Here is a 27,005-nt window from a genome sequence, read left to right on the forward strand (position 1 = left end):
AACAACTTAAGCGTCTGTCGATAGATAAATGGATCAAGAAAGTGTGATATATATGCAATGGAATGTAATTCAGCCATAATGAATTCAGCTGAATATAATTCAACCATTTGCTGACAGGACAGCAAATGTCCTGTCATTTTTGACAACACAGATCAACCCAGAGGACATGATGCGTAGTGAAGTAAGCCAGATACAGAAAGACAAATACTGCATGATCTCACTTATAAGTGGAATCTAAAGAAAAAGAAAAGAAAAAGAAGTTGAACTCATAGAAACAGAGAGTAGAGAAGTGGTTGCCAGGAGCTATAGGGGGCGGGGAAACAGGGAGAGGTTGGTAAAAGGGTATACATTTTGAGTTATAACACGAATAAGGTCAGAGGATCTCATGTAAAACGTGACTACAGTTGATAACACTGCTTTGTACAATTGAAATTTGCTAAGAGAGTGAACTTAAATGTTCTCAGAAAAAGAAGAAGAGAAGAATACGAATAAGGAGAAGGAGAAGGAGGAAAAGAAAAGAAACAGGATGGAAAGCCTGGAGAGTGCAGCTGCAATGGATTAGATTAGATGAAGGGACATAAAAAACCATTATCAGAGCATGTTCAGAATTTCAGTTTTCTAGGAAAAGACCTGGGTCTGCCCACACCTCTTCCTGGAACTCTTCGTGGGCCACTGCCACAGTCCTAGTGTGTCTTGGCCACTGAAACAGTCCTAGTGTGTCTTGGCTGGTGACCTCAGGGCTGGACACACGATTCCTCCCTGAATGTCTGCAGAAGCCAAGGCAGGGGTCTGAGGAGGGTCTGCCTGATGTAAACTCAACTCACTGTCACGGCAACCAAGGTTCAACCTCCCTGAGGATGACACAAGACGCCGTCTACACTCGGGGCCTCCTGATAAGCACATGCGCCTGGATGCTGTATACACGTGGGGGCTGGATGTCAGTTCTAGGGTATAATTCTGTCTTTATGTGTGCGGTTTAGATTGCTCTGGAGACTTCTTCCTAGTGGTAACTGTGTAGCCACATCTTCAAAGCAGGGGTGAAAATCAGCACTGAGCCGGTGACAGACGCGATCAGAAAGAGCCAGAGGAAGATCCGGTCGAGAACTTGAGCTGCGAACTTCCAGTCTTGCACCACCTGCAAAAGAGAAAAAGACGCCTCCCATTCAGGATGCGGGGCAGCTGCTCTGAATTCATTTCAAGGGACTTCAGGAAGAGTCCTATTCAGATTTACAGCCCTGCAGTTTTCCAAACGCACCTGACACATCCCCCGCAATACAGGCTTCCTGGGACCTCACTGACCGTGCCCAAGAAAACAGCCCGTAATTCAAGTTCAGGGGAAAACACTTTCATCACCGTTGAGGATGTAAAATTGAAAGAACAGAATCATTGATGCGTTTGTAAACGTTACTGATTGAAATGGGAAAAGCCTGATTTTTACCCAAATAAAAAGCCAGCATCTCTTACTGTGATGATTCCTGATATGACATAGGAAATAAATCACAAATTTATAAATTAAGAATTTTTGTGGTTATCTGACTCAGGACCTCTTTTCCTCCACTCCCCAGGTGGGTGGGTCTACAATGGACACTCCTGGAGGAGATGACAGGAACTGGTGAGGGAGAGAGGAGACCAAGTCCCTCTGGAGGAAGGGAGGCTGGGGAGACTGGGCAGTGGCCAGTGAGGGAAAGTTCAGAGCAGGGCAAGCTGCAGGGTCGGCGGGGGTCGGGGGGAGCCTCAGAGATGGGGCCAGCAATCTTTCAAGGGCAAATAAGTGTCCCATTTCCAGTACGTGGGGATTTGGTAAAGATGGAACCAAGCAGGACGCCTGCCGTTCTAGAAGGAACATAGAAGCTGATGCAGAACTTGAATGTATTTTGTGCACATAGAGGTTTAGAAATAAAACCTTGGGGAAAACCACGAAGAAGACAGATGAGAACGTTAAAAGTTTCAAACTTAAGTGGGGGATTAGTAACAATGTGAATCATCTTAAATGTTTTGTATTTTCCAAATTCCCTATACTGATGATGTGTTACTTTTATAATTTTTAAGAAGCTATTTAAATTTTTGTGTTAGAATTTCTAAAGGGCACCAGGAACTATATTCAACATACTGTGATAAACCATAATGGAAAAGAATATGAGAAAGAATGTATATGTATGTATAACTGAGTCACTCTGCTGTACAGCAGAAATTAACACAACATTGTGAATCAACTACACTTCAATCAAAATAAAATTAAAAATAGAATTTCTAAAAGATATAAAGAAAGAAAGAAACAAAGAACCCTTAAGGATAGCTGTAATGTTTTTTCTATAGCAGCATTTTTTCTAGTGCTGTTTAAAAACTTTTTCAGTGATGAAAAAAAAGACAAATTGTTAAGAGAGGAGAGATACTAGGCAGTGTCTACATGAAAAGTAGAGGATATTTCTAAAACACCCTATTCTTTCATAAGTTTGTTTATGAGATCAGGATCTTGGCACTAATTTTTACTGATTTTAGAGTAAAATAATTGAACCCTATAAACTGGTGTAAGTATTAACTCATTTTAAGCAACAGACCTGTTTTTGTGCTGAGTATTTATATGTCAAATAATATTTTCCTTCCACGGGGGAAGGACCATGTAGAGGAGGGAGGGAAGACGGGGAGAAGAAAGATGAGGATTAACATTTATTTTTTTGTTTGTTTGCTTGTTGTTGTTGTTGTTGTTGTTTTGCGGTACGCGGGCCTCTCACTGTTGTGGCCTCTCCCATTGTGGAGCACAGGCTCCGGACGCGCAGGCTCAGCGGCCATGGCTCACGGGCCCAGCCGCTCTGCGGCATGTAGGGATCTTCCCGGACCGGGGCACGAACCCGTCTCCCCTGCATTGGCAGGCGGACTCTCAACCACTGCGCCACCAGGGAAGCCCGAGGATTCACATTTATTGACTGCTTACATAATCATGAGACCACGTGTGCTGGGCACACAGTGCATGTTTTATACTTGATGTCACTAATTCCTCACAATAACCCTTCAAGGGAGGTTTCAGAAAACTAAAGTTCAAGTTAAGTAGCTTTTCTCAAGTCATAATGAACATGGGTAGCATCTACATGCAGGACCGTTTTGAGTCTGAAATCCACACCCTCGTCACATTTTAAAAAATAAATCTGTTTAAATCTGTGAACTAAATACTTGTTACACCATGTTTTTGTATAAATTTAGAAATTGATTCTTTCTGTTTTCTTTTTTCCAAATATGCTGAATAGAGATATCCATCATCCCACTAAAAGTGAGAGATAAATGACCAGAGACCAGGACAACCAACTTAAAATGTAGAATTGAATTATTTTAGATAGAATTAAGTCTACTTATAAGAAATAGTGCTTAACTATAGTTGCTCCTCTTTTGCTCATTCTGTTTTTGTGAACTTCTCCCTGAAAATCCACACTGAAGTCTCTATTTTGTGTCAGGGCTTGTTTTAAGTTTTACGTGTGTGAAGCGGAGAGCTAATAAGGTCACATGTTAAACAAGGACGCATTTGCTGTAAACAGACATTAAAATCTCAGTCCTGGCTTGCGGCGGTCCCCTCACCTGACTGATGAAATGCTCTTTCTTCACGTGGCTGGAAATGTATCTGATGGAATCCGCAGCCTTTTCCAGGAAAGTGACCAGAGCTTTTTCTCCATCGCTAATCTGCTTTTGTTTCCTTTCTTCGAGGACTTTACCTCCCACTGCCGGTTTACTCTCCTCTTTATCCGGGAAAGAGTAGCCATCCACGTGGTCCTTCATGCAAAGTAATTTAGGAAGTTTTTGCAGAAATAGCCGCTTAACCCAGGGGGCCATGGGGTGGTAAGTGGAGGGAGATCTGTGGTGGACGTTGATGACAAACACGGTGACGATGATGGACAGGGTGACAAAGACCATGATGAACAGGAGGTACTCGCCAATGAGCGGGATGACCTTGGAGGAGGACGGGATGATTTCTTCAATCACCAGGAGAAACACTGTCAGGGAAACCAAGACGGACGTGGATAAGGAGAGCTTCTCCCCCTCGTCAGAAGGCAAGTAGAAGACAAGCACTGTCAGAAAGGACAGCCCCAGGCAGGGGATGATGAGGAAGAGGGTGTAGAACAGGGGCAGGCGGCGCAGCACGAAGGAGTAGGTGATGAATGGGTACCGGTACGCACCGTCTCTCCGGCTCCCCACCGTGCCCTTGGCGTTGAGGATCTCCCACTCTCCGTTGTCAAAGAAGTCTTTTCTGTCCACGTTCTCGTCTATCAGGACGAGGTCAACCATGGTCCCGTCGTAAGTCCAGGATCCAAACTTCATGGAGCAGTTCTGCCTGTCGAATGGGAAGAAGGTGACGTCCATAGTGCAGGAGCTTTTGTAACTGGCGGGAGGCATCCACACCACGGTCCCGTCGGATTTCACGATGGCCTTGGTCATGAGCGAGCCTTCGAACCGTCCGTCGGCGCTGTCGATAAATGGTTCACCTGATGGTTAGTTGAACACATATTAACTGTTTTTTTGTTTTTCCCACCGTCAAACTATTTGTATTTTATGACTTTCCTACCATAGGGTCAAACAATATTTCCAAAAGGAATAATTTTCTCGTTAAAGTTCTACCTTTCTCTTATTTTGGCACAATCAGATTTTTCTATTTCTTTTTTTTTTTTCTTTTTAATTAGTTAATTTATTTATTTTTGCTGTGTTGGGTCTTCGTTTCTGTGTGAGGGTTTTCTCTAGTTGTGGCAAGCGGGGGCCACTCTTCATCGCGGTGTGCGGGCCTCTCACTATCGCAGCCTCTCTTGTCACGGAGCGCAGGCTCCAGACGCGCAGGCCCAGTAGTTGTGGCTCACGGGCCCAGTTGCTCCGCGGCATGTGGGATCCTCCCAGACCAGGGCTCGAACCCGTATCCCCTGCATTAGCAGGCAGATTCTCAACCACTGCGCCACCAGGGAAGCCCAGGCTTTTCTATTTCTACTCCTAATCCGACCAGTGCACTTTTCTACTGTGATACTTACTTTTCAAAGAGAACGATGTCAGGAAGCCAGAGAGATGCTGACGGAACTTTAATTGAATGAATTCCACCGTATTCATCTGGATTCCAGCGTAATTTGTGGTCTGTCCATTCCTGTGTGAAATTAATATACTGTAATTTTGTTCTGAAAATTCAAGGTATTAGAGTTTGGAATCTTCAAATTTATGTTAATTTACTAATCCAGTGTTTTATTTTAAAAGGGAGATTCATCCACTTTAGACCTTATGACCCTCTCCGTGACTCAGGGCAGGTCAAGATACAGTTTGAGCCAGCCTTGTCTTCGATGGTGCCCCGACTCTCACCCCTGTCCAGTCTGGGATTTCCAAAATTGCCATATCTACCTCACAATCTAGAGGCTCACCAGCAAACACCACTGATTCATGACCTATTTTCTCCTAAGGAGCAAAAGAAAAGCAAAGATAGCTCTAACTTAGTTTATTCTAGGAGAGTTGGTCCAGTGATATTGTAATCTCATGACAATTGTATTGAGAGAAATGATTTTGAATATCAATCAAGAGTCTTGGACAAAGATGCATGCAACATGCTAATATGAAACTTCCAGTATCTGCTGACTACTCTTGAGGACATGATAACTTTTATCCAAGGAAAAAATATTTCCCAAGAATCTCCTTTTAAGCTCTAATCTGAATTTATTTTGCGAGTACCAAATCCAGTTTAAAATTATATTCCTAATGTTGTTAGCCTCCAGACGCTTGCGTATTTTTCCTTGTAATAGAATGTAATCATTTAGCATGTTTTACAGGGGTTGATGGATCCAGATTAACAAAACTGACCGTTAATTGATTGAATTAGGAAGGATGATGTATGGATGACCCAGTTACAGCAGAAGTGGACTTAAAAAGATTTAGGATCCAGAATCTTATGAAATCTGACCTGAAAATTAATTATTCCACTGTCTGTCATGTGGACAGTTGAGGAATGATATAGGAGAATATTAAATGACATTTCAGGAAGTTGGGAGGGTACGCCCAGTGTGAGGCTTCCTGGAGCCCAGTGGTGCCAACTGTCATTAAAAAGTCAGGAGTCAGCAGATAGATGATTCACTAGATGGTAAAATATTGAAATACGCATGATGCCTGGAAAAGGACGGAACTATACACACCAGATGAGACATCGTCTGTCTTAGGCAATATTTGTGAGGCTTAATCCTTGAAAAACAAATTTTAAAAGATATGGGTCTTTAAAAGTCTGTGCTCTAAAGGATTAAAAAAATTGCATGACTACTTATGGAAAACCATGCATATGAAGACTGACAGTTTAAGAACCCAAACTAATAAAGCATTTATCATGCTCACTTGGTACTCACAAGCTTCTCTCTTCCTTCCTCTTCCTCTGCCCATTTTGAAAAGCAAATATAATTTCCTTCCTATGAATTATTTGTCTCCTGCTAAGGAGATTTCTACTACTGGCAGCAAGCCTGAATCCCAGAAATGCTGAAGGGAACTCAGAGCAACATTTATGGTTTGTTTTCACTTTTACATTTTAAAATTTTCCTTACAATAAAAGTCACTGTACAGTTCTACAGGCAAACAGTTGGATAATCACTAATGCCATAAAGATAGCAGAATAGCTCTGCTGCCCCCAAATTTTCCTCGGGCTGCCCCTTTGTAATCAACCACTCCCATAACCCCAGTCCCTGGCAACCACTGCTCTATTTTCTGATCCTATAATTTTGCCTTTTCCAGAATGTCATATAATGGAATCATACAATAGGTAGCCATTCCATCCTGACTTCTTTTACTTATCAGAATACATTCTGGATTCTTCTAGGTTGTATTAGTAGTTTGTTCATTTTTATATTAGTGAGAAGTATTCCACTGTATGAGTATACCACAATTCTTTTTATCCATTCACCAGGTAAAATATCTGGATTCTTTTCAGTTTTTAATGATTATAAATAAAGCCACTATAAACATTTTGTAATTTTTTGGGTGAAAACCATTCATTTTTTTCTCTTGGGTAAATACCTAGGAGTGGGATGGCTGGGTCATAGAGTAAGTGTACGTTTAACTTAATATGATACATACCAGAGAGACTGAATCATTTTGCATTCCCACTAGCAATGCATGAGCATTCCAGCTGTTTGGCATCATCGCTAGTACTGGGTTTTATCTCATTTAAATGTTTAACTATATTATAATAGTTGTAAAGTAGTATCTCATTATGTTTTTTTTTTTTTTTTTTTTTTTTTTTTTTTTTTTTTTTTGCGGTACGCGGGCCTCTCACTGTTGTGGCCTCTCCCGTTGCGGAGCACAGGCTACGGACGCGCAGGCTCAGCAGCCATGGCTCACGGGCCCAGCCGCTCCGCGGCATGTGGGATCTTCCCAGACCGGGGCACGAACCCATGTCCCCTGCATCGGCAGGCGGACTCTCAACCACTGCGCCACCAGGGAAGCCCTCATTATGGTTTTTACTATGCATTTTCCTAATGACTAAATGATGTTGAGCATTTCTTCATGTGCTTACTTGCCATCCATCCATTTTATTTGGTGAAGTGGTTGCTAAATCTTTTGCACATTTTCTAAGTGGGTTGTCTGTTTTCTTATTGCTGAGTTTTTAGTTCTTTATATATATGGAAAGTATATTTCTATATATAAAAATAGATCCCGAGCAGGGAGCGAGCTGCGGGCCCACAGACAATGAGCCCCGGGGACAGACGTGTACTCGGGCAGACTGGCAGGAGCTGGGCTCTTACACTCTGGCTCCGTCTTTAAAAATCAGTGTTAAGCGAGCACAGTTAGGAGTCCAAACCCACAGTTCCTCCGCTTGGAACCTAAAGATCTGGAACTCAAATTGCCTGCTTCTGGAATTCAGTCTTCTCCCTTCTGCAGGCACTGCCCGTCTTTACCTAAGCCCGGCTGTACAGCCAAGGAGGAAGCGGGGGAGCTCACATTCTGGGGGCACATCCCAGCAAACGCACACCGGCCACACAGACTGTGCTCGGGGAAGTGGGCCAAGCCCCAGAGGGAGAGACTGTTCAGTCAGAAAGATTTGTCTCACTCACCGGACAGCAAGATGAACAGCTGTGGCCAGAGACAGCACAGTGCTTTAGGACGCTCACAATTTGGGGGGAATTAATTCATTCTACAAATATGCGAGGCTTATACCAGCACTGAGCAGGGCCGCCTTGCCCTCCTGGCCTGGGGCTGTCTCAGACAAGAACGAGTAAACTAACTGGCAAACCATCACCACACCCTGTGGTTATTGCCATGAAGGGCGCGGTTTGGGTGTGAAGATGCAGGACAGTGGGTGGACAGGGAAGGAGGTTCAGATTTGACGACATCACAGCTGAAGCAGAGGGTAGGAAGGGGCAGTGGGTGCTGTGGAGGGCAGGTCTGCTGTGGACGCTGTTGCAGGATGAACAGCAGATGTGAGTGGATGGATGAATGAGGGACACGTCTCAATCCTCGAGGAGGATATAAAGACAGCTCCAGTGGATTCAGGGTGTGCTCTTGACCAGTAAAGGAAAAGGGGCAGGTGGGACTCATGGTCACTGCCGCTTACTTGGGGGTACCTGAGAGAGAGAGAGAAAGAGGGAGGCAGCACTGAATTAGAGTTCCACCCCTGCACTGTTCTTTTTTTTTTTTTTTTTTTGCGGCACGCGGGCCTCTCACTGCTGTGGCCTCTCCCGTTGTGGAGCACAGGCTCCGGACGCGCAGGCTCAGCGGCCGTGGCTCGTGGGCCCAGCCGCTCCGTGGCATGTGGGATCTTCCCGGACCGGGGCACGAACCCGTGTCCCCAGCATCGGCAGGCGGACTCCCAACCACTGAGCCACCAGGGAAGCCCCCTGCACTGTTCTTTACTAGCTGTGCTCCTCTGCGGGGTTAAGGGAGACATTCCTCACCATCTTGGGATCCTTCTGATGCTAGACCTGGGGAATCGGAGATGCTATCCCCCCGGATGTGCCCATCAGAGCGGCTCACAGAATTCCCAGCAGGTTGTGGTCCACCATGATGCTGGCTGAGCCCCACAACCCAGGGCCACTGCTCGTCTTAGGGTCAGCTGGGTCAAGGTGAGGATTCAGAGCCCAAATCCCCGGTCCTGCTCTCTAAGGAGCTGTGAGGCTTTCTGGTCACTTCTCTGCTCTCTCTGAAACCGTGGAGGCATTTGGAGATTGATCTCCTGTCTCCGCCTTCTTAAAGCAGTAGATTAGAAACAATATCCAGTGTTCATGGAGCATGTCCTGGCCAAGATTCCCAAAGCCCTGTACAAACATCAGCTCCACTTTGCAGCAGTCCCGGGCTTGAGAGCTTGTTATTATAGGAAACAGGGGAGCGCAGGGTAGGTCAGGGCCAAATACCAAAGTTAATCTCTGACTGAGAAAAAAAATGGAAACATACTCCCAGTCTAGCTCTCTTAATTCTGAAAAGCGCAACTTCAAATCCATATCACATATATTCCCTTAAAACTGTCTTTTCTTACATATATTACCTGAAATATCACCCATAAGTGTCGAGATATTACCAAATTTCATTTAAACCTACATCATAAGACTTTTTAAAACTATGTCATGACTTCTTTATAATAAATAAATTCTTCTAATTATTCTTAATAATTAGAAAAAATATTATTATAATAATTAGTAATTCTTAATCCCAAGACCAAAAGATAGTAAGGAACAAATATTCCTTGCTGGTGATTGGCAACCTCTGGGACACCCTTGAGATCTTCAGTTATCTCAAAGTCAGGTGTGAAATTCCTAAAACTGAATTAATGTTGATTCACTTTAAAGACAGCAACATGACATCTTATATGTCTCATATTCCCGTAATATCTATGAGTTGTCGAGGCCAAGAAATGGGCTTTGTCATTAAGGATGAGAAAGCCTCCAAAGGTGGCACCAGGAAATGACATGTATTGAGTCCCCACTATTTGCCAGACCACGTAGGAGTCACATTCATGCACACAATCCCACTTAACCTCCCAGCGACACTGTGAGCTAGGCATTGTCTCTATTTGCTAGATGAAGACACTGAGGGTCAGAGAGGGGCAGTGACCTGCTCAAGTTTATACAGCGAGACTTTGGATTCCTGATTCACTCTGCTTGAATCCACGTGAATCAGAAGACCACACGGGTCTCCTCTGCTAAGGTCAGAGTGAGGCTGTAGAAAAGGAAGGAAAATAAGATGGTGAGGGAGGTCTGAGGCAAATTCCTAGATGTACAAGTGCCATTACAGGTTGTGGAAGGCTTTGGGAAAGTGGCCCAGACCTTACGGCAAGGCCGTCCTTTCCTTGGGTTTGTTATGAAATAAACCAGCTTCTTGGTTTTCTCCTGCAAGCCAGCTGCAGGGATTTATCCAATGAGGCCTTCATCATGTTTCTGAACGTTTTGTTGATCTAAAACAGGAATCAGCTGTTGGAGAAACAACACCAGTCTAAGGTGTTGGCCTGGGCAGAGATTAAGGAAGCTTTGTTTCCCCTGGGGTCATCATGGGGCTAGGATAGCAGCTGGCTCTCAGTGACAGTGAATCTTACTGGTTCATTGGAGTATGCCTCCAGCGGTGCAAGCCCAGTGCCCTCCACCATCCCTGGCACATAGTAGGTGCTCAGGAAGTGCTAGTTGAGTGAATATACTTGACATCTGTCGTCAGATTATTCACACGGTAACATCTAGGCAAAGGGCCAACCCTCCTGTCATTAAAGAAGGGATATTTTCATCTTTCATCCCTCTTTGGGTACCTACGGTGCAGTTTTCCTAACCTTGACAACGACGAAGCAGAATCTGAGCGGCTAGGGAAGTGAGTATTTCTCACGGAGTTTTAGTGAGTTAATAATCTATTTATGATTTATATGGTCTTGATTACTCTCTGGAAGTACAAAGGAGGAAGACAAATGAGTTTGCAAAATAAAATCAGTAACATAAAAATAGCTCCACGTAGAGGACTTTTTCAGGATGTCACTAAATTTGTGCTTGTAAAGGTCTGTGGTTGAGAGGATAGAAATGTCTAGATATATCAGACGAGAATGAAGGAAATAGAAGACACAGCAGAGGAATTGGGTAAACAAACAAACAAACAAAAAAACAAACAAGCATCTCAGTTGCGTATGCTATCAGGAGACATGCTTTTGGTCCAAGTAGGTAGAATTTTATTCTCTCTGTGGAAATGAACTAGGGAGCATTTTTCAGTGTCTGAGAGGGCAATCACAAAAGAGGAAGGTTTAGTCATTTTTGTCTTTGTTTTGACTGAGGTAGACAGGGATGATTGGAAAGAGTTTCCTGTAAGTTTGCTCTGGTGTGAGAGCTTTGGGAAGTCGTGTTATTGAGAAGCCTATTCAGGTGGGTCACAACTTCTCCACTTTTATGGCTTGTAGAACTTCTACTGATCCTGCAAGAGCCAGTTTAAATGTCTCCTCCCCTTGGAAGCCTTCCCTGATTTACTCCCTGTTTCATTGTCATTATTGTAATGACCCAGTTCCTTATGTATATACTTTCCTTATGGTGTTTATATTACAGTAGTTATTTTTTACACAACTAACACCAGATCCTCTCCTTGAAGCAGGGCTGTTTTGTGCTCTGTACATCCAGGACCTAGCAGAGTACCTGGCCCTTAGCAGCCTCTCAGTAAACCCTGTGAAATGAATGGAAGGTGGAGCGAACCCTAGCCTCATTCTGTCCCACATGTCTTTCTAGACCAACTCCATGAGACTGAGGAATCGAAGCCTTAGAAGGCCAGGATTAGGAACTGGACTCTACAGGGACAGCCCTGAGAGGAGCGCCAGACATCTCCTGTCAGCTCCCTCCAGTTTGAAGAAGAATGTAGTTTCTTTATACAAGCCAGGCTGCACCTGATAGTGTGTAACCCGAGGCAAGTCACTCCAGTCCTCCAATCCTCAGTCTTCTCATCTGCAAGGTGGGAATAATAACAGGCCTGTCTTAGGAGGTGGCTGTGAGAATTGAATGCATTCATTCCTGTGACACAAGCGGCAGAGTGACTGGGCACTTGGCAGGTGCTCAATACATCTCAGTATTGTTGTTGGCTACTCTGAAACTGACATCTGTGTAAAACATTAAAATGGTAGGGTTTTTTTTTTCTTTTTTTTTGCGGTATGCGGGCCTCTCACTGCTGTGGCCTCTCCCGTTGCGGAGCACAGGCTCCGGACACGCAGGCCCAGCGGCCATGACTCACGGGCCCAGCCGTTCCGCGGCATGTGGGATCTTCCTGGACCGGGGCATGACCCCGTGTCAACTGCATCGGCAGGCGGATTCTCAACCACTGCGCCACCAGGGAAGCCCAGTAGTTTTTTTTTAAACATCAATTTTATCTTCTTTTTATCATCCCTTCTGTCCTTTCTTTTACCTTTTTTAGTTTTAAAAAGCTTTAAAAAAAGTATAAAAGTAACATTACGGTGGAGCTCCAAAGCCTCCTCTTCCATGCAGCCTTCCCTGCCTGCCACCCAGGCCATAGATTCTCCTTTCTTTTTTGTTGCCATATTGTTTGCGCCACAACATAGCCCTTATTGATTAATACCTATTGTGACGTTCCCGCTCCAAATCCAACGTGTGTGAGTGGAATAGTTTCCTAATATTCTCGGTGGTTTCTCCCATTTTGGATCCTCCTCTAATTTAGAAACAGGCCTTGATGTTTTGTGCGAAGCTGGATGTGCAGACAAAGCCCTAACTGGGGAAAGCTGGTTCCAGCCAGGTGAGGCAGACTCTTCAGTCTCTGGTAACGGGGGTAATGATACCTGCTCTGCTAATTCAGAGAGGTTGAGAAATGTAAATGGATAAGAGCCATGACAACCCATTGCAAATTAATGCAATGAAACCATGTTACTCTCGTTACTTCTATGACATGGGAACCAAAGTCCCCAGCTGGCTTTTCTAAGTGTCAGCTAGCAAGCCCCCACCTCCCCCTGGAGATTTCTCTTACTCTGTTTTGGGTGTTGGGGGTTTTCAGGTGTTGGTTCTGTCTTGCCCTGGAGGCTCCCACCAGGCCACCGTGATTCTGGGGCATAGGTTTGCAAGAGGTCATTTCCAAAGTACAGCTAGAAACCAAGGAGCAGTGGTTTCTTCCCTTCGTGTCTGACATTGTTCTCTTTGGCTGAAATGACTCCCTATTTCCAAAATCTCAAGAAAAGTGAGAAATCCTTACTATCTCAAAGGCCAAGGGTCCTGGACCACTGTTTTAAGTGTAAGAGCTTAGCCTCAAGGGGCAGCTGGAGGAAGTGTGTGTGAATCAGTGAGAGTCTGTTCGTTTGTTTTATTTTTGCCAAATTCCCAAGCCTATTTACACTTTAACAGAAAAGATTTTCTTCTCTTCCCTGAAAGCTCAAATACAGGACTTCTTACTGATTTTTATGAACTCAAAATACCTCCAAATTCCACTTTAGAAAGTGCAAAAGTAGGATAAGTTCTGAGGAATGAGATAGGTATATCGAAAAATACATTTATTTAAATTGTATTTTTATATCTACATTCCTAGCTTATTATTTTCTCCTGGACATTTTTATTTGCAAGTAAAAAAATATGCAGATCCATTTCATAACATGCTAACATACCTATCAAGAAAAGACTCAGAGAACTAGAAACTAGTAAAATTTATAATGATTATCCAACTCTGTTCAAAGTTTTTGGGTAGGAGAAATTTGATGACACCAGATGAAGTCTGGGGAATGTCCTTACAGCCTCTTTTATCCATTGTTCCTTATAAACAAACCATTAGCAGAAAGACCTGAACAAGTCTGCTAAACCTGAATAGATAACTAATTCATTTCAACATAAACAAGTGAAAAATATTATGTATGTACATTAAAATTAAGTGAGATAATTAACATATCCCCACTGGGAAGATTTGAAATCTCTGGGAGATGAGGCAACATCCCGTAAAAAACCCAATAATTGCTAACAAAAATAAAAAATAAGCACTTAAATCAACCTTCTCACCTCCTATCAAGGAAGCGCCAATATTTTCTCCTTTACACGACATATGCAAACTTGAATGGTAATTATTTCCTGGCAACTCCAGAAAGAGCAGGAAACGGGCTATGGCCAAGCTAGGAGCTGAAAACAATTCACATGCTTTTCTAGTCATATTAGGAAGACGGAGGTTCATCATTTTGACTTGGGCTTCACCTTGTTCTGAAGTTAGTGGTGAGTGGCCTCTGTCATTCCCTGTTTTCTCTTTCTAGGGAAAAACATTAGGGGAAGGGTCATCCCAGGGAGGACCAGTGGGGAAGAGGGAGAATTTAACATCCCTGATTTTCTTATCCAGTTGTGGTAGCTTAAATGAGGGTAAGTTGCACCCTGACACCTTTCCCCCCTTTCTGCAAGTAGCCCAGGGACCAGTGCCCTGGACTCAGTGTCAGAGTCACCCTCCTACCTGCCCACTCCAGAAGCAAGAAGATAGAGCAAGGAGTGCCTACGAGCTTCCAGACTGACCTCTGACTCGTGCAGAAGAGAATACAGAAGGATAAACCCTTCCCCAAACACTCCCAAATATCTCTCTGAAGAACTCAATATGCTCTTTAAAATAATTATTTCTCAACGGGAGCCTTTCTCAGTAGAAAAGAATGGGAACAACTGGGGGGAGCTACAGTCCTTGGACTGACAGTTACCTGTTTGAGCCACACGTTTGTTGTCATCAGCTGATTCTTTTCATCCTAAGAGAATGAAAATTAAATTCAAATTAAGTGAAACTACAGCAAAGGAAACCATAAACAAGACCAAAAGACAACCCTCAGAATGGGAGAAAATATTTGCAAATGAAGCAACTGACAAAGGATTAATCTCCAAAATTTACAAGCAGCTCATGCAGCTCAATAACAAAAAAACAAACAACCCCATCCAAAAATGGGCAGAAGACCTAAATAGACATTTCTCCAAAGAAGATATGCAGACTGCCAACAAACACATGAAAGAATGCTCAACATCATTAATCATAAGAGAAATGCAAATCAAAACTACAATGAGGTATCATCTCACACCAGTCAGAATGGCCATCATCAAAAAACCTAGAAACAATAAATGCTGGAGAGGGTGTGGAGAAAAGGGAACACTCTTGCACTGCTGGTGGGAATGTGAATTGGTACAGCCACTATGGAGAACAGTATGGAGGTTCCTTAAAAAACTACATATAGAATTACCATATGACCCAGCAATCCCACTACTGGGCATATACCCTGAGAAAACCAAAATTCAAAAAGAGTCATGTACCAAAATGTTCATTGCAGCTCTATTTACAATAGCCCGGAGATGGAAACAACCTAAGTGCCCATCATCGGATGAATGGATAAAGAAGATGTGGCACATATATACAATGGAATATTACTCAGCCATAAAAAGAAACGAAATTGAGCTATTTGTAATGAGGTGGATAGACATAGAGTCTGTCATACAGAGTGAAGTAAGTCAGAAAGAGAAAGACAAATACTGTATGCTAACACATATATATGGAATTTAAGAAAAAAAAATGTCATGAAGAACCTAGGGGTAAGACAGGAATAAAGACACAGACCTACTAGAGAATGGACTTGAGGATATGAGGAGGGGGAAGGGTAAGCTGTGACAAAGTGAGCGAGTGGCGTGGACATATATACACTACCAAACGTAAGGTAGATAGCTAGTGGGAAGCAGCCGCACAGCACAGGGAAATCAGCTCGGTGCTTTGTGACCGCCTGGAGGGATGGGATAGGGAGGGTGGGAGGGAGGGAGACGCAAGAGGGAAGAGATATGGGGATATATGTATGTATAAGTATAACTGATTCACTTTGTTATAAAGCAGAAACTAAAAAAATTAAGTGAAACTGTGTGTTGGATTTTTCTTTTTGTCCGAGACTTCCTGAGTCTTACCTTTGAGGGGTCCAAAGTGAAAAGGATTCTCAACTGAAGAGCAGTTAAATAGCATTGAGACCCTAAAGCATTATGCATATTTTACTTAAAATGAAAAATAATAATTAGAGCAAGTAGTAGTTCACTGTGGTGATATTTATATAAAATTGCATAACCAAAGGCATGGTAAGGGTGTGAAGTAGAATGAAGTATTAGCTAAATGGGAGATGGGCTTTGCATGATTTTCTAGAAGGAATCCTGGGCGATGAGTCAGCTGGGGGGGGATGTGCGTGTGCACTTGTAGTGGGGTGGAGATTTGGGCGATGGAGGATTATTCTGTGACTTTGGGGACCACAGCAGAATCGGGGTTGTTGAAGTTCATGGATTTCCCCAGGGACATCATGGCAGAAATGTGAGCCCGACAGGAAAATTAGTAGAGAATGTTAAGGTGTGGTGTGTCAGGGAAAGGTATGGGGTCCTGAGGGGATCCGGGAGGGGATGGGGTCACCCAGGCACTCACTCTGGTGCTGTCACCATCTGCTGTCCCTCCCTGCAAGCAGCCCTGCCAGCCCTGGCTCAGCCCCACCTCTGCAGCCCGGCCCCTCACCCTGATGCTCACTTTGGGGGCTCCAGCAGAACTGCCAAGGGTGATGCCCTCCTAGCAGGCACATCCCACCCCCCCCAAGAGGAAAAAGTCCCTCCTCCACGCCACCCACACCCCACCAACAGTGTTGCAATGAAAATGACGTTCTCATTCTTTCCACGGGTCATTTCACTGGCTTCTTGGGGCAGGTTTTATTTTTAAAACTGAAATGGCAGACATGTGGAAAGAAAACAAAATCAAATTTTAGCCTCGAGAATGGGTGAAGGAATGCATGCTCTCTGCAGCTGAGGGCCGAAGATTACTCACCACATCTACCAGCTGAGATATTTTCAACCCAAAATATACTTTTATGGTGTCATTAGATTGTAATACAGGGCGAACCCATTTCTGGTAACCTTGGAATAAATGTCTGAGCAGTGCATCTTCTTCTTCGGCTATGGACCTGAATCCTGCAGCAGCTGTAAGACATGAGGGGACCCGAATTAACCGGGGAGGCAGGACGGCTGGGCCCACATTCTCCAGCGGGACATCGTGCATTTCTAAACAGCCTGATTCAGCAGAGGCAGAGTTGAGGCTACAAGGGTTCTCTCTAAACACTCTCCTTACCCACCCCAGCTCCCTCCCCAAACGCACCGCTCAAGGTAGACTCTCATTCTACTTCTTTAATGTTGTATCTGTATGAGGTGATGGATGGTTACTAAACTTATTGTGGTAAAATCCTTTCATGACACATGTAAGTCAGATCATTAAGCTGTGCCTCCTAAATTTCCACAGGGCTATATGTCAATTACATCCCAATAAAACTGGAAGAAAAAAATAATTAAAAGTAGAGTCTATACTTTACCCAGAGCTTTGCCTTCTTGCAGGGCTTTCTCATCAAGAGGTCAACACCTCCTGATGGAGGTGGTCTCTGCCTGCTTGCACTGTCCATCACTGCACCTGGTCTGGCCCCTTCACATCCCTGATCACAATTTGTCATGCATTTGTCCCTGTCTGTCCTCCCCTTGGGTGCCACGATGGCAGGCACAGTATCTGTGCTATTTGGTGATGTTCATCCAGCACCTGGCACGGTGTCCGGGCACAGCAGCAGCTCATTTGATGTCTACTTAATGAATGAACCAATGAAGGGAGAGCCAGGCCATTTTCCATACGTTCAGCAGATGTTCACAGAACACCTACCACATGCCCCGCCGGTTCCCTCCCTTCCTCCTGGGGAAGTCCTCCCTTAGGAAGAGCTTCCCTGGCCAAAAACCAGGTTCTAACAACAACTCTTTTCCTCCCCAAGTGTACAAAAGCCTAAGAAACACCCTACTTTCAAGCTTTAACACTCAAGTTGAAGAAATGGTTTAGGAACGTGGTCTAGAGGTAAGTTTTGTTTCTTTTCAGTGCTATGCTATCAATTTCAAACCAGGAAGCTCTTTGCTGTTTTAAATATGGCCCCTTTTTTCCTCTGTCCAGCACCCTCTGAAATCCTACAATGACTCATTCTGCACCATCCGCTTTCCCACAGAAAACCTCTTCTTCCCACTGAGAGACGCACGTGGCTGGCAAGGTCACATGCCAGACACACCCCCACGTTTACCCAGTGAAAACCCAGAGAGTCTTAGTGGGAAGAAAAGCAAAATCGCACACATGCTCCACACGTGCATGAGACCTTCACTTTACTGGGGAGCCATGATTCAAAATGTAGTTCGGAACGCTCCTCCCGGGGTGAGCAGGGCGCAGATACCAGGCGCCGCGTGCCGTGGCTGCCTCCACCCTTTCTCTTCCGCTCTAGAAAGCTGGTGAAGATGAAGATGCTGCGGAGTGGTAGAGGTGTAACCTTACGTCTGTGCTTATTTACTCAAAAGCCTAACGGTTCTCAGACTTCGATACTTCAACTACTCTTAGCCAGCAGAGAGGCATCAAGAAGCAGGTCAGCGGGTGGCAGCCAGGACAGCCCTCGGTACAGGCCCCAAAGCCTTCCCGGAAATGTGGGCAGTGGGAGGATAGGGAATTGAAATTCCCCGAAGCCTTTGAGGGAATAGGCTGAACTTCCCGAATTCCCTCCCCACACCTGGGCTTAGCTTCCGAGGCAGCAAGGCAGCTCTGATGGCTTCCAGCTCCTCCGGGGGCTCCACCCTGATCTCAGACTCCATCGTCTCCCTCCTGGCTCCGTGTGCTGCCTCCTAATCGCTTCACTCTTGCCCCTTTTATCGTCCATTTTCCAGCAGCTCGACCGTTGCTTAAAAGCAGAAGAGGATTATGTCAACTTCCTGCTCCAATCACCCCCATGGTTTCCCCTCAAACTTAGAAAAACACCCCCAGTTCTTACCGTGGCCTCCCAGGCCCTAGAGGGTGCCCACCCTCTCCCACTCTGGCCTTGCCCCTCGTCCCCAGGCCTCAGCCCGTCTGCACTTTTCAGAACTTGCCCGGGAAGCTCCTGCCCTAGGGAGCCCTGCCTTGCTGACGTCTCCTCCTGAAGAGGTCACTGAGGTTACACCATCTAAGGATCCTTCCGCACACTGCGTATGTACTTCATACACTGTACCTTTAAATGTGGGTACCTTATCCCGCATCGGAGCTCTTGATGGCGCTGTGTGTGCTTCTGTTTATTGTCTGGCTCCCCCACAGCATGCCAGCGCTCAGGACAGTGCCGGCACAGTGGCTGCCGAGCTGATAGCAGCGCAGTTAAGTTGGCATGTGTTTGCCGAGTAGCCTTGGAGAGTTTGGGCCGGAGCCGGACCCCCCAGGAGAAGGAGAAGCAGGGGGGCCGCGGCTGTCCCCCACGCCCGCCGTCCCCGTCCCTGCGCAGGCAGCCCCTCCCCTAAGGAGGAAAACGCTGTGTGCTGGGCTCTGCGCTGGGCCTGCAAGTACCTGCCTACCAGCTACTCGACCTTCTTCCCTGTACAGATGCTAAACGGTGCCAGCGTAAACCCTCCCCTCGTGGCTCCCCTACAGCCAGGACGCTGTGACCTTCCTAAATCCCTGTGTCCCAGCTCAGCCCATGAGAACAAGTCACTGAGGACAACATCTCATAATGGTGGAGGTACACCAGGAAGGCTGAGGACAACTGCACGATGTCTAAACACACACACACACCACACACACCACATACAACACATACAACACACACACCACACACCACATACAACACGCCTCACACTACACACCACACACACACCACACACACACACACACACCCCATACACATAACACACACACACACCACACACACACACACACACCCCATACACATAACACACACACACACCACATACACCACATACAACACATACAACACATCACACACACACACCACATACAACGCACACCACACACACCACATACAACACACCACATACACACCACACACTACACACCACACCATACACATAATACACGCACACACACACACCACATACAACACACACCACACACACCACATACACCACACCACATACTACACACACCACACACTACACACCACACACACACCCCATACACACAACACACACACACCACATACAACACACACACCACATACAACACACCACACACATAACACACACATGCCACACACACACCCCATACACATAACACACACACACACACACCACACACCACATACACCACACCACATACTACACACACCACACACTACACACCACACACACACCCCATACACATAACACACACACACCACATACAACACACACACCACATACAACACACCACACACACACCATACACATAACACACACATGCCACACACACACCCCATACACATAACACACACACACACACACACCACACACCACATACACCACACCACATACTACACACACCACACACTACACACCACACACACACCCCATACACATAACACACACACACCACATACAACACACCACACACACACCATACACATAACACACACATGCCACACACACACCCCATACACATAACACACACACACACACACCACACACACCACATACAACACACCACACACACACACCCCATACAACACACCACATACCACACACACACACCACACACACACACCCCATACACATAATACACGCGCACACACACACACACACACACACACCCCACGGGCTTATTATCGGGGACAGCCCTGCGTTATCATCATTTTGGACATGTGAGAAGGATCCTGAGACTGCACCTTGGACCTTCCTTCCTGGCAGGATAACTTTACTGTCAGTTTGGAGGCAGTGGGAGTTGCATGTTGGGAAGGATCTCCTAAGACTATGACCTGACCTCACCAGCCCCTGCCACCCCCTCACCAGCGTCCAGAGGGAAGCAAGCAGGTCTGCTCTCAGAGACCCGTGTGTTTGTTTTGACCCTGTTGCCCATGTCAGAGGGTGAGCTGCCATCTGAGTCAAGGAGGAAAAGGCCTAGCTCTGTACTGGCTCTTACAGACTGGATGTGTGTCCCTTCAAATCCATATGTTGAAGCCCTAACCCCCAGCATGACTGCATTTGGAGACAGGGCCTCAAAAGAGGCAATTAAGGTTCAATCAGGTCATCAGGGTGGGGCCCTAGTCCAATAGGATTGCGGTCCTCATGAGAAGAGGAAGAGAAACCAGAGATCTCTCCCCAAGCAAGCACAGAGGAAAGGCCATGTGAGGACACAGCCAGGAGGCAGCAGTTTACAAGCCAGGAAGAGAGCCCTCACCAGAAACCGAGTTTGCTGGCACCTAGATCATGGACTTCTAGCCTCCAGAACTGTGAGAAAATAAATTTCTGTTAAGTCACCCAGTCTGTGGTATTTTGTTATGGTGGCCTGAGCTGGCTAGTACAAATCTGCATTGCCTAAAACAGACCTTACCAAAAAAGAAAAGAAAAAGGCTGAAGGTTGAATGTTTTCTGCCTAATATCTTTCCCAAAATAGAAGCTGAAGTCACTGATGTTATTGGAGCAGATGTAGAGACAGGCCCAGAACTGCTTCTGGTTTGTTCTTCTTGTAAAATAGAATGTTATGAGGAAGGGCAAGGGCTTCCGTGTTGATTCTTTGAGGCTAAGGCCTCAGTAAACATTAGATGACTTTAAGTGAATGAGCAAATGAATGAATAAAAGCACAAAAGGCTATAATGGCACTTTCTATGCACGGGAGACCGGCTCACGGCTCCAGAGGATGTGGAACCACAGATGTTCTCAGGATTTCCAGGACAAGTGGTCTCTTAAGAAATAAATGGATTCCTTCTAAAATATGACACAAATGAACATATCTACAAAACAGAAACAGACTCACAGACATAGATAGAGAACAGACTTGTGGTTGCCAAGGTGGGTGGGTAGGGGAGGGGTGGAGTGGGAGTTTGGGGTGAGCAGATGCAAACTATGATATATAGGATGGATAAACAACAAGGTCCTACTGTAGAGCACAGGGAACTATATTCAATATCCTGGGATAAACCATAGTGGAAAAGAACATGAAAAAAGAATATATACATGTATAACTGAATCACTTTGCTGTGCAACAGAAATTAACAAAACATTGTAAACCAACTGTACTTCAGTAAAATTTAAAAAATACATTAAGAAAGAAAAGAAAAAAGTGGATTCCTGAAAAGTTGTGTGTAAACCAAATTTTTGCTAATGGACTTCTATTTCAGCTTAATTAGACAAGACCACTATTCTAAGATACATCTCAATGATTCATTGACAAGTCAGGAAACTGCTCTTGGAAGATGAGTGAGTCTCCCCCCCGCCTCTGCCATGGGGGTTTGCAGTCCCCAAAGTCAGCTTCCTAGGGGAGGGACGGGAGGACATTTGTACTCGTAAATAATTTCAGCATTAATTAAAGAGGAAGAAAAGAGAAATGATAAAGACGTGAAGACGACAGAGCCAGAAGGGACTTTTATGGTGATGTGAGCCCCTCATTTTATGGGTGCAGACCCAGGGGACCTGCGAGGGGTCACCCAGCGAATGGGGGTGTGGTCTGGTCTTCTGAATCCCAAGCTGCCATCTTTCCACCGTCCCATGAAGTTCACTGAGGATTGAGGAGGAAAAACACTGTTCCCTCCACCATGGTCTTACTGCCACATAAAAACTGTTCCAACAATTCACTTCTATGAACGCATATTGGTTGTTACTGCTCTTTCTGCTGCTGTGTTGTTAGCCCTGTATTCTCCAAACTGTTGCTTCAAGCTGTCTATCACGGGGAAGAATGGTGCTCTAAAACCAGGTCCCGGGTAGTATTTGTTTGGTCAAGGGGAGACACTCGACCCTGCTGAGGGTGTTCTGCAATCGCCCACCCCGCCTCCCCGGAATCTCCCTCTGCTGCAGGTGGCACCTGGCAGGCTGCTTTGCTGCGGGGTTGGTTGCGGGGACTCTTGAACAGGCACTGCTCTGGGGTCACTCTCTGGGGAGGGGGACGTCCAGTGCTTTACAGTCACAGAGCAGAGCCACCCTGCTTCAGACCAGACAAGGGTCTCCCCGCATTTCCCTGCAGTCCCTCTGCAAAACACACACACACAACACACACTAGGTCTAACGCACATCTTCAGAGGATGTGTGCTGCCTGTTAGAGATGCTTTTCACCATCTCTTTTGGTAAAAAAGGAATTTTTGTTTCTTCCTGAAACATCTTTCTCCCCCTTTCTTCTCTTCTTCCTACTTAATTTTTTAATCTTTTTTTGCTTCCGTGCTGTGCTGCTTGGAGGATCTTAGATCTCCAAAGAGGGATTGAACCAGTGCCCTCAGCAGTGAGAGCACAGAGTCCTAACCACTGGACCACCAGGGCAGTCCCATCCCTACTTAATCTTTGTCTCATTTTTCTTTGTCAAAATCTTTCCCTTGGGACCAGACAAGCGGCCCCGCAGGCAGAGGGCAAAAAGAGGGAGAGACAGATAGCAAATGTGTACAGACGGACAGACAGACAGAGATGCAGTGCCCTGCCTGATTCTAGTGATTTCCTCCACGTGGAACTGGGCTGGGGCAGAGCTGCAGGAGGGTGCGCTGCTCTTGGCTCAGGACACCGAGTCTCCTGCCAAACTCATCACTCGTTAGAACGAGAGTCCGATGAATATTTATTCAACGTTGAGAGGCCCTGGACTCAGACCCAGAGACGAGAGGTCTGGTCCTGATTCCAGGCTGTGTGATCTCAAGTAAGACCTTTAACCTCTCCCAGTGAAAATAGGGAGCAGTGATGGGGAAGGTCCAGCCACTCACACGCCCAGTGCTTCTAGGTTCTTTACGTCTATGAGACAGCCACAAACGTGACCTCTTAATGCCATATCTGCTGTTCCAAAGATACAGAGAGCTCAAGATTGAGATGCGCCCTTGATTCGAGAACAGCCCTTCACACCTGGCTGCAGCAGAGAAGGCGTCCAGGTAACGGTGACCAAAGCTACCCCGGGACTAGATACTCCCTGGGAGGAGCTTAGGGCTCTCTCGACCCCAGTGAGTGGAATCACGACAGATTTGGATGGGGCGCCCAGAAACAGCTTGAGACAAATTTTTCTTTGGAACCCACGACTTGAGTTTCTGGTCTCTTTATTCTTCGTGCTCCTGTGTCCTTACCTTTCTTCAGGTGCTCAGACCCTCTGCTCTCTCCTCACCCCCATATCAACAACTGCTTTCAGCAAAATTTTGACAAACTCTCTTACACCAAAGTATAAATAATTGATAAAACTTAATAGATGATAAAAATACAATAAACTAGTGAATATAACAAAAAAGAAGCAGACTCACAGATATAGAGAACAAACTAGTGGTCACCAGTGGAGACAGGGGAGGGGTATCATGGGGTAGGGGATTAAGATGAATAAACTATTAGGTATAAAATAAGCTACAAGGATATATTGTACAACACGGGGAATGTAGCCAACATTTTATAGTAGCTATAAATGGATTATAACCTTTAAAAATTGTGAATCACTATATTGTACATCTATAAGTTACATAATATTATAAAACAACACTACTTCAATAAAAAAAACTTAATGGATGAAACTTCCCATGATTATTTACGACTTTATTGAAAACAATACCATTGTTTATCCTCAGCTAGGAGAGTAAAGAAGTAATTGAAGAATTTCAAACCTCAGCAAGTATGGTTGGGAGAGGCGTATTTTTTGTTTGACACTTTTTGGTATATTTGGGGTTTGCCTTTCATTATCATCACCTCGTCCAAAAAAAATCATACCACAAATAGCCTCTTCTGCCGACACGCAGAGCTAGCCCTCAGGGTGGACTCAAATAATAAATATTTCATGGCTTCCTGCTAGCATGAAATTTCTTAAAACAAGCTTGTTTTATTCCTCCTTGCATCCCACATACTGGAACGATTACTACAATATGGTAGATCTTCAATAAATATTTTTTGAATGAATAACACACGTCATCAGGTGGTAAGAGTGATGGGAAGATGAAGAAGACACAGTCCCTATTTCTGGGAGCAGACACAAAGCGTGGCCATGACAATGATCCTGCCACCAAAACCAGAAATGCAGAGATGAGGGCTTGTCCCTTGTAATTTGAAAAAGGTAGTCTTGTGTAACAAAAAGAAACTATTTTCTTTACAATGAGTAGTCAAGTTAAAGAACTTAAGGAAAGGTGGTGCAGATCTAAAACTAGCAATCGGCTCCAGTGGATCTAGAACCACTGACAAATTCCAGAGTTACTGCCGGTTACTACGTGGATTTGTTAGAGATCAGTGATGGATGTATACAGCTCAGTCTACATTCCCAAACTCTTGCAGCCCACACGGGGAAGACGTGTGATCAGGCCCTCCTCCGATTCCAACTTTCTGTGTAACTTACAACGCACAGAGGAGGGGTCAGAGGTGAGCCAGAGGGTTCGCGCTAACTGCCCCTGCTAACCAGGGGGTGGTTTCTCTGTGGGCAGAATGGTAGGAATCAATTCTTTCATAGGAAATAGAATGCTCTCGTAATTAAGGCAGAAAAACACCAGACATTAATTGTACAGAAACTGATCATTATTTTCATGATTAATTGCATGTTAAAACACACAGAAGTTGATTATTATTTTTATGATTGGCAAGTTGCACTTAAGACTTTGCAGAGACCAAATTTAATGATATTTGAAAGTGGGTTTGCCACTCTCTGCACTTAGAAGTGACTGTGTGTTTCTGAGCCCCAGGTACGTAGCAAAGGCTACATTTTTGAAGATATAATGACATTCAGGTGTGTATGCCTCGCAGCCTTATGACTTTTAATTCCAGGATTTATTTCAGGACTTGGGCAAATCTATCTCAGTGCCTCTGGTTCTCTATCTGAAAATTACAATAATCAGATGTGGCAAAAATACTAGTGACAAATAAATACAAATTGCTAAAGAAATAACACTGTTTTCTCACCATCTGCCTCCTGGCTGTATACGGTTTCTGGTGTCATGGAAGAGCGTTCTGTTCTTAAGTTACAGGAAAAGTGAAATGATTCCAAAACCCAGAAAACTGGCAGGTGACAATGACCATTTTTCCCTAAACTTTTCAGTTATTTTCTCCCTCTTTCCTTTTCACTCTCTCTCTCCTTTTATTTGCCCCCATTCTTTATTAAGAATTCCTCTATTTTCTGGTGGATAATAGTCACAGAAGACTCACACAGGTTCATAGACGTTTGATATATATTTCATTTAATTCTGTTGTACATACATACTAAATATACCTACATACACAAATTTATGAAAATATTTCTATGTCTACATGATATTTTGGATAATTATCTGCACACAGACATAGTGATTGTTAATAGATAGGATATTAAAATGTTGATATAGTCAATTCCTATACTAAATATTTTAACAATTCTCTGAGTACCATTCAGTGCATTTGGTAAGATTTTCCCTGCTTTTATATCTTTGTACCAAGCTGATAACAAATCAAAAGGAATAACACAATAAATGACAAAAGCATAAACATTATGGAATTCATAGATACGATTTCTTCAGCAATATACAGATTTCAAAGACTTACTCATCGGAGCCACATTTTAGAGGTTATCCTAAAGATACCTACACATTACATTTTGTAATTCTAACATTATCAGCACTAACAATGATCAAGTTTTCATTTATTTTAGCTTGAGCTTACCTGAGCCGGTGACACGGAGGGCGCTGAGCAGCAAGATAAAGTCTGCCAGCATCATGACGTCAGCTTGAGAACGATAATTCCTTCCTTTGTAACAAGAGGGTATTTCCATCGGAAAGGACAAGAAAATGCAGTGCTTCAAAGTTCAGAGCGGAACCCGGGGAAAGTGGACACCTCGAGAGGGTAAAATAGAGTCGAACCAGCTCACATCAGCGCGACGTCTCTGAAAGCACACCTCATTGATTTCTAGTCGGCTGTCAGATCGTTTAAGTCTGAGAAATATCTCTGGGTCCTAACTCCTGACTTATTAATTCACTCTCTCGCAAAGAGATGCAGGGCAATGGAGAGAAGATGAACCCAGACAACTTCTGAATGTTCTGAGCTAGTTTTCTCATGGTTGGAGAGCTGTGTGAAAGGGAAAAACCACATATGAAAACATGCAACATGGAAGCTGGTGAAAGTTTCTCCTACACAGTGTTCCTCCATCATCCTTCATTTTGGACTTGGAGCTTCAGAATAGTGAACACGAGGGGGTCAAAA

The 27,005-nt window shown here is 44.7% G+C and overlaps 1 protein-coding gene across 1 annotated transcript; it reads right to left on the reverse strand.

Annotated features, from left to right (window-relative positions):
* Positions 1 to 1,000: 1,000 nt before the first annotated feature.
* Positions 1,001 to 26,520, reverse strand: CHRNB3 (cholinergic receptor nicotinic beta 3 subunit). The gene is made up of 6 exons (XM_065899821.1): positions 26,469 to 26,520; positions 16,717 to 16,868; positions 14,594 to 14,638; positions 5,001 to 5,110; positions 3,568 to 4,450; positions 1,001 to 1,135 (listed from the first exon to the last, which is right to left on the reverse strand). The coding sequence occupies exons 1-6, from the start codon at positions 26,518 to 26,520 to the stop codon at positions 1,001 to 1,003; spliced, it is 1,377 nt and encodes a 458-aa protein (XP_065755893.1).
* Positions 26,521 to 27,005: the final 485 nt, after the last annotated feature.

This window comes from Phocoena phocoena, chromosome 21 (genome assembly GCF_963924675.1).
Source record: "Phocoena phocoena chromosome 21, mPhoPho1.1, whole genome shotgun sequence".
Taxonomy (NCBI): Eukaryota; Metazoa; Chordata; class Mammalia; order Artiodactyla; family Phocoenidae; genus Phocoena; species Phocoena phocoena.

What these genes read in the sequence shown, in the direction of transcription:
- CHRNB3 (XM_065899821.1), bottom strand. Translation starts at nt 26,520, where the DNA reads ATGCTGGCAGACTTTATCTTGCTGCTCAGCGCCCTCCGTGTCACCGGC. An exon ending in TATCTCAGCTGGTAGATGTG is followed by an intron (nt 14,639 to 16,716) that starts GTGAGTAATCTT and finishes TCATTCTCTTAG; the next exon opens with GATGAAAAGAATCAGCTGAT. An exon ending in CAAACGTGTGGCTCAAACAG is followed by an intron (nt 5,111 to 14,593) that starts GTAACTGTCAGT and finishes AATTTCACACAG; the next exon opens with GAATGGACAGACCACAAATT.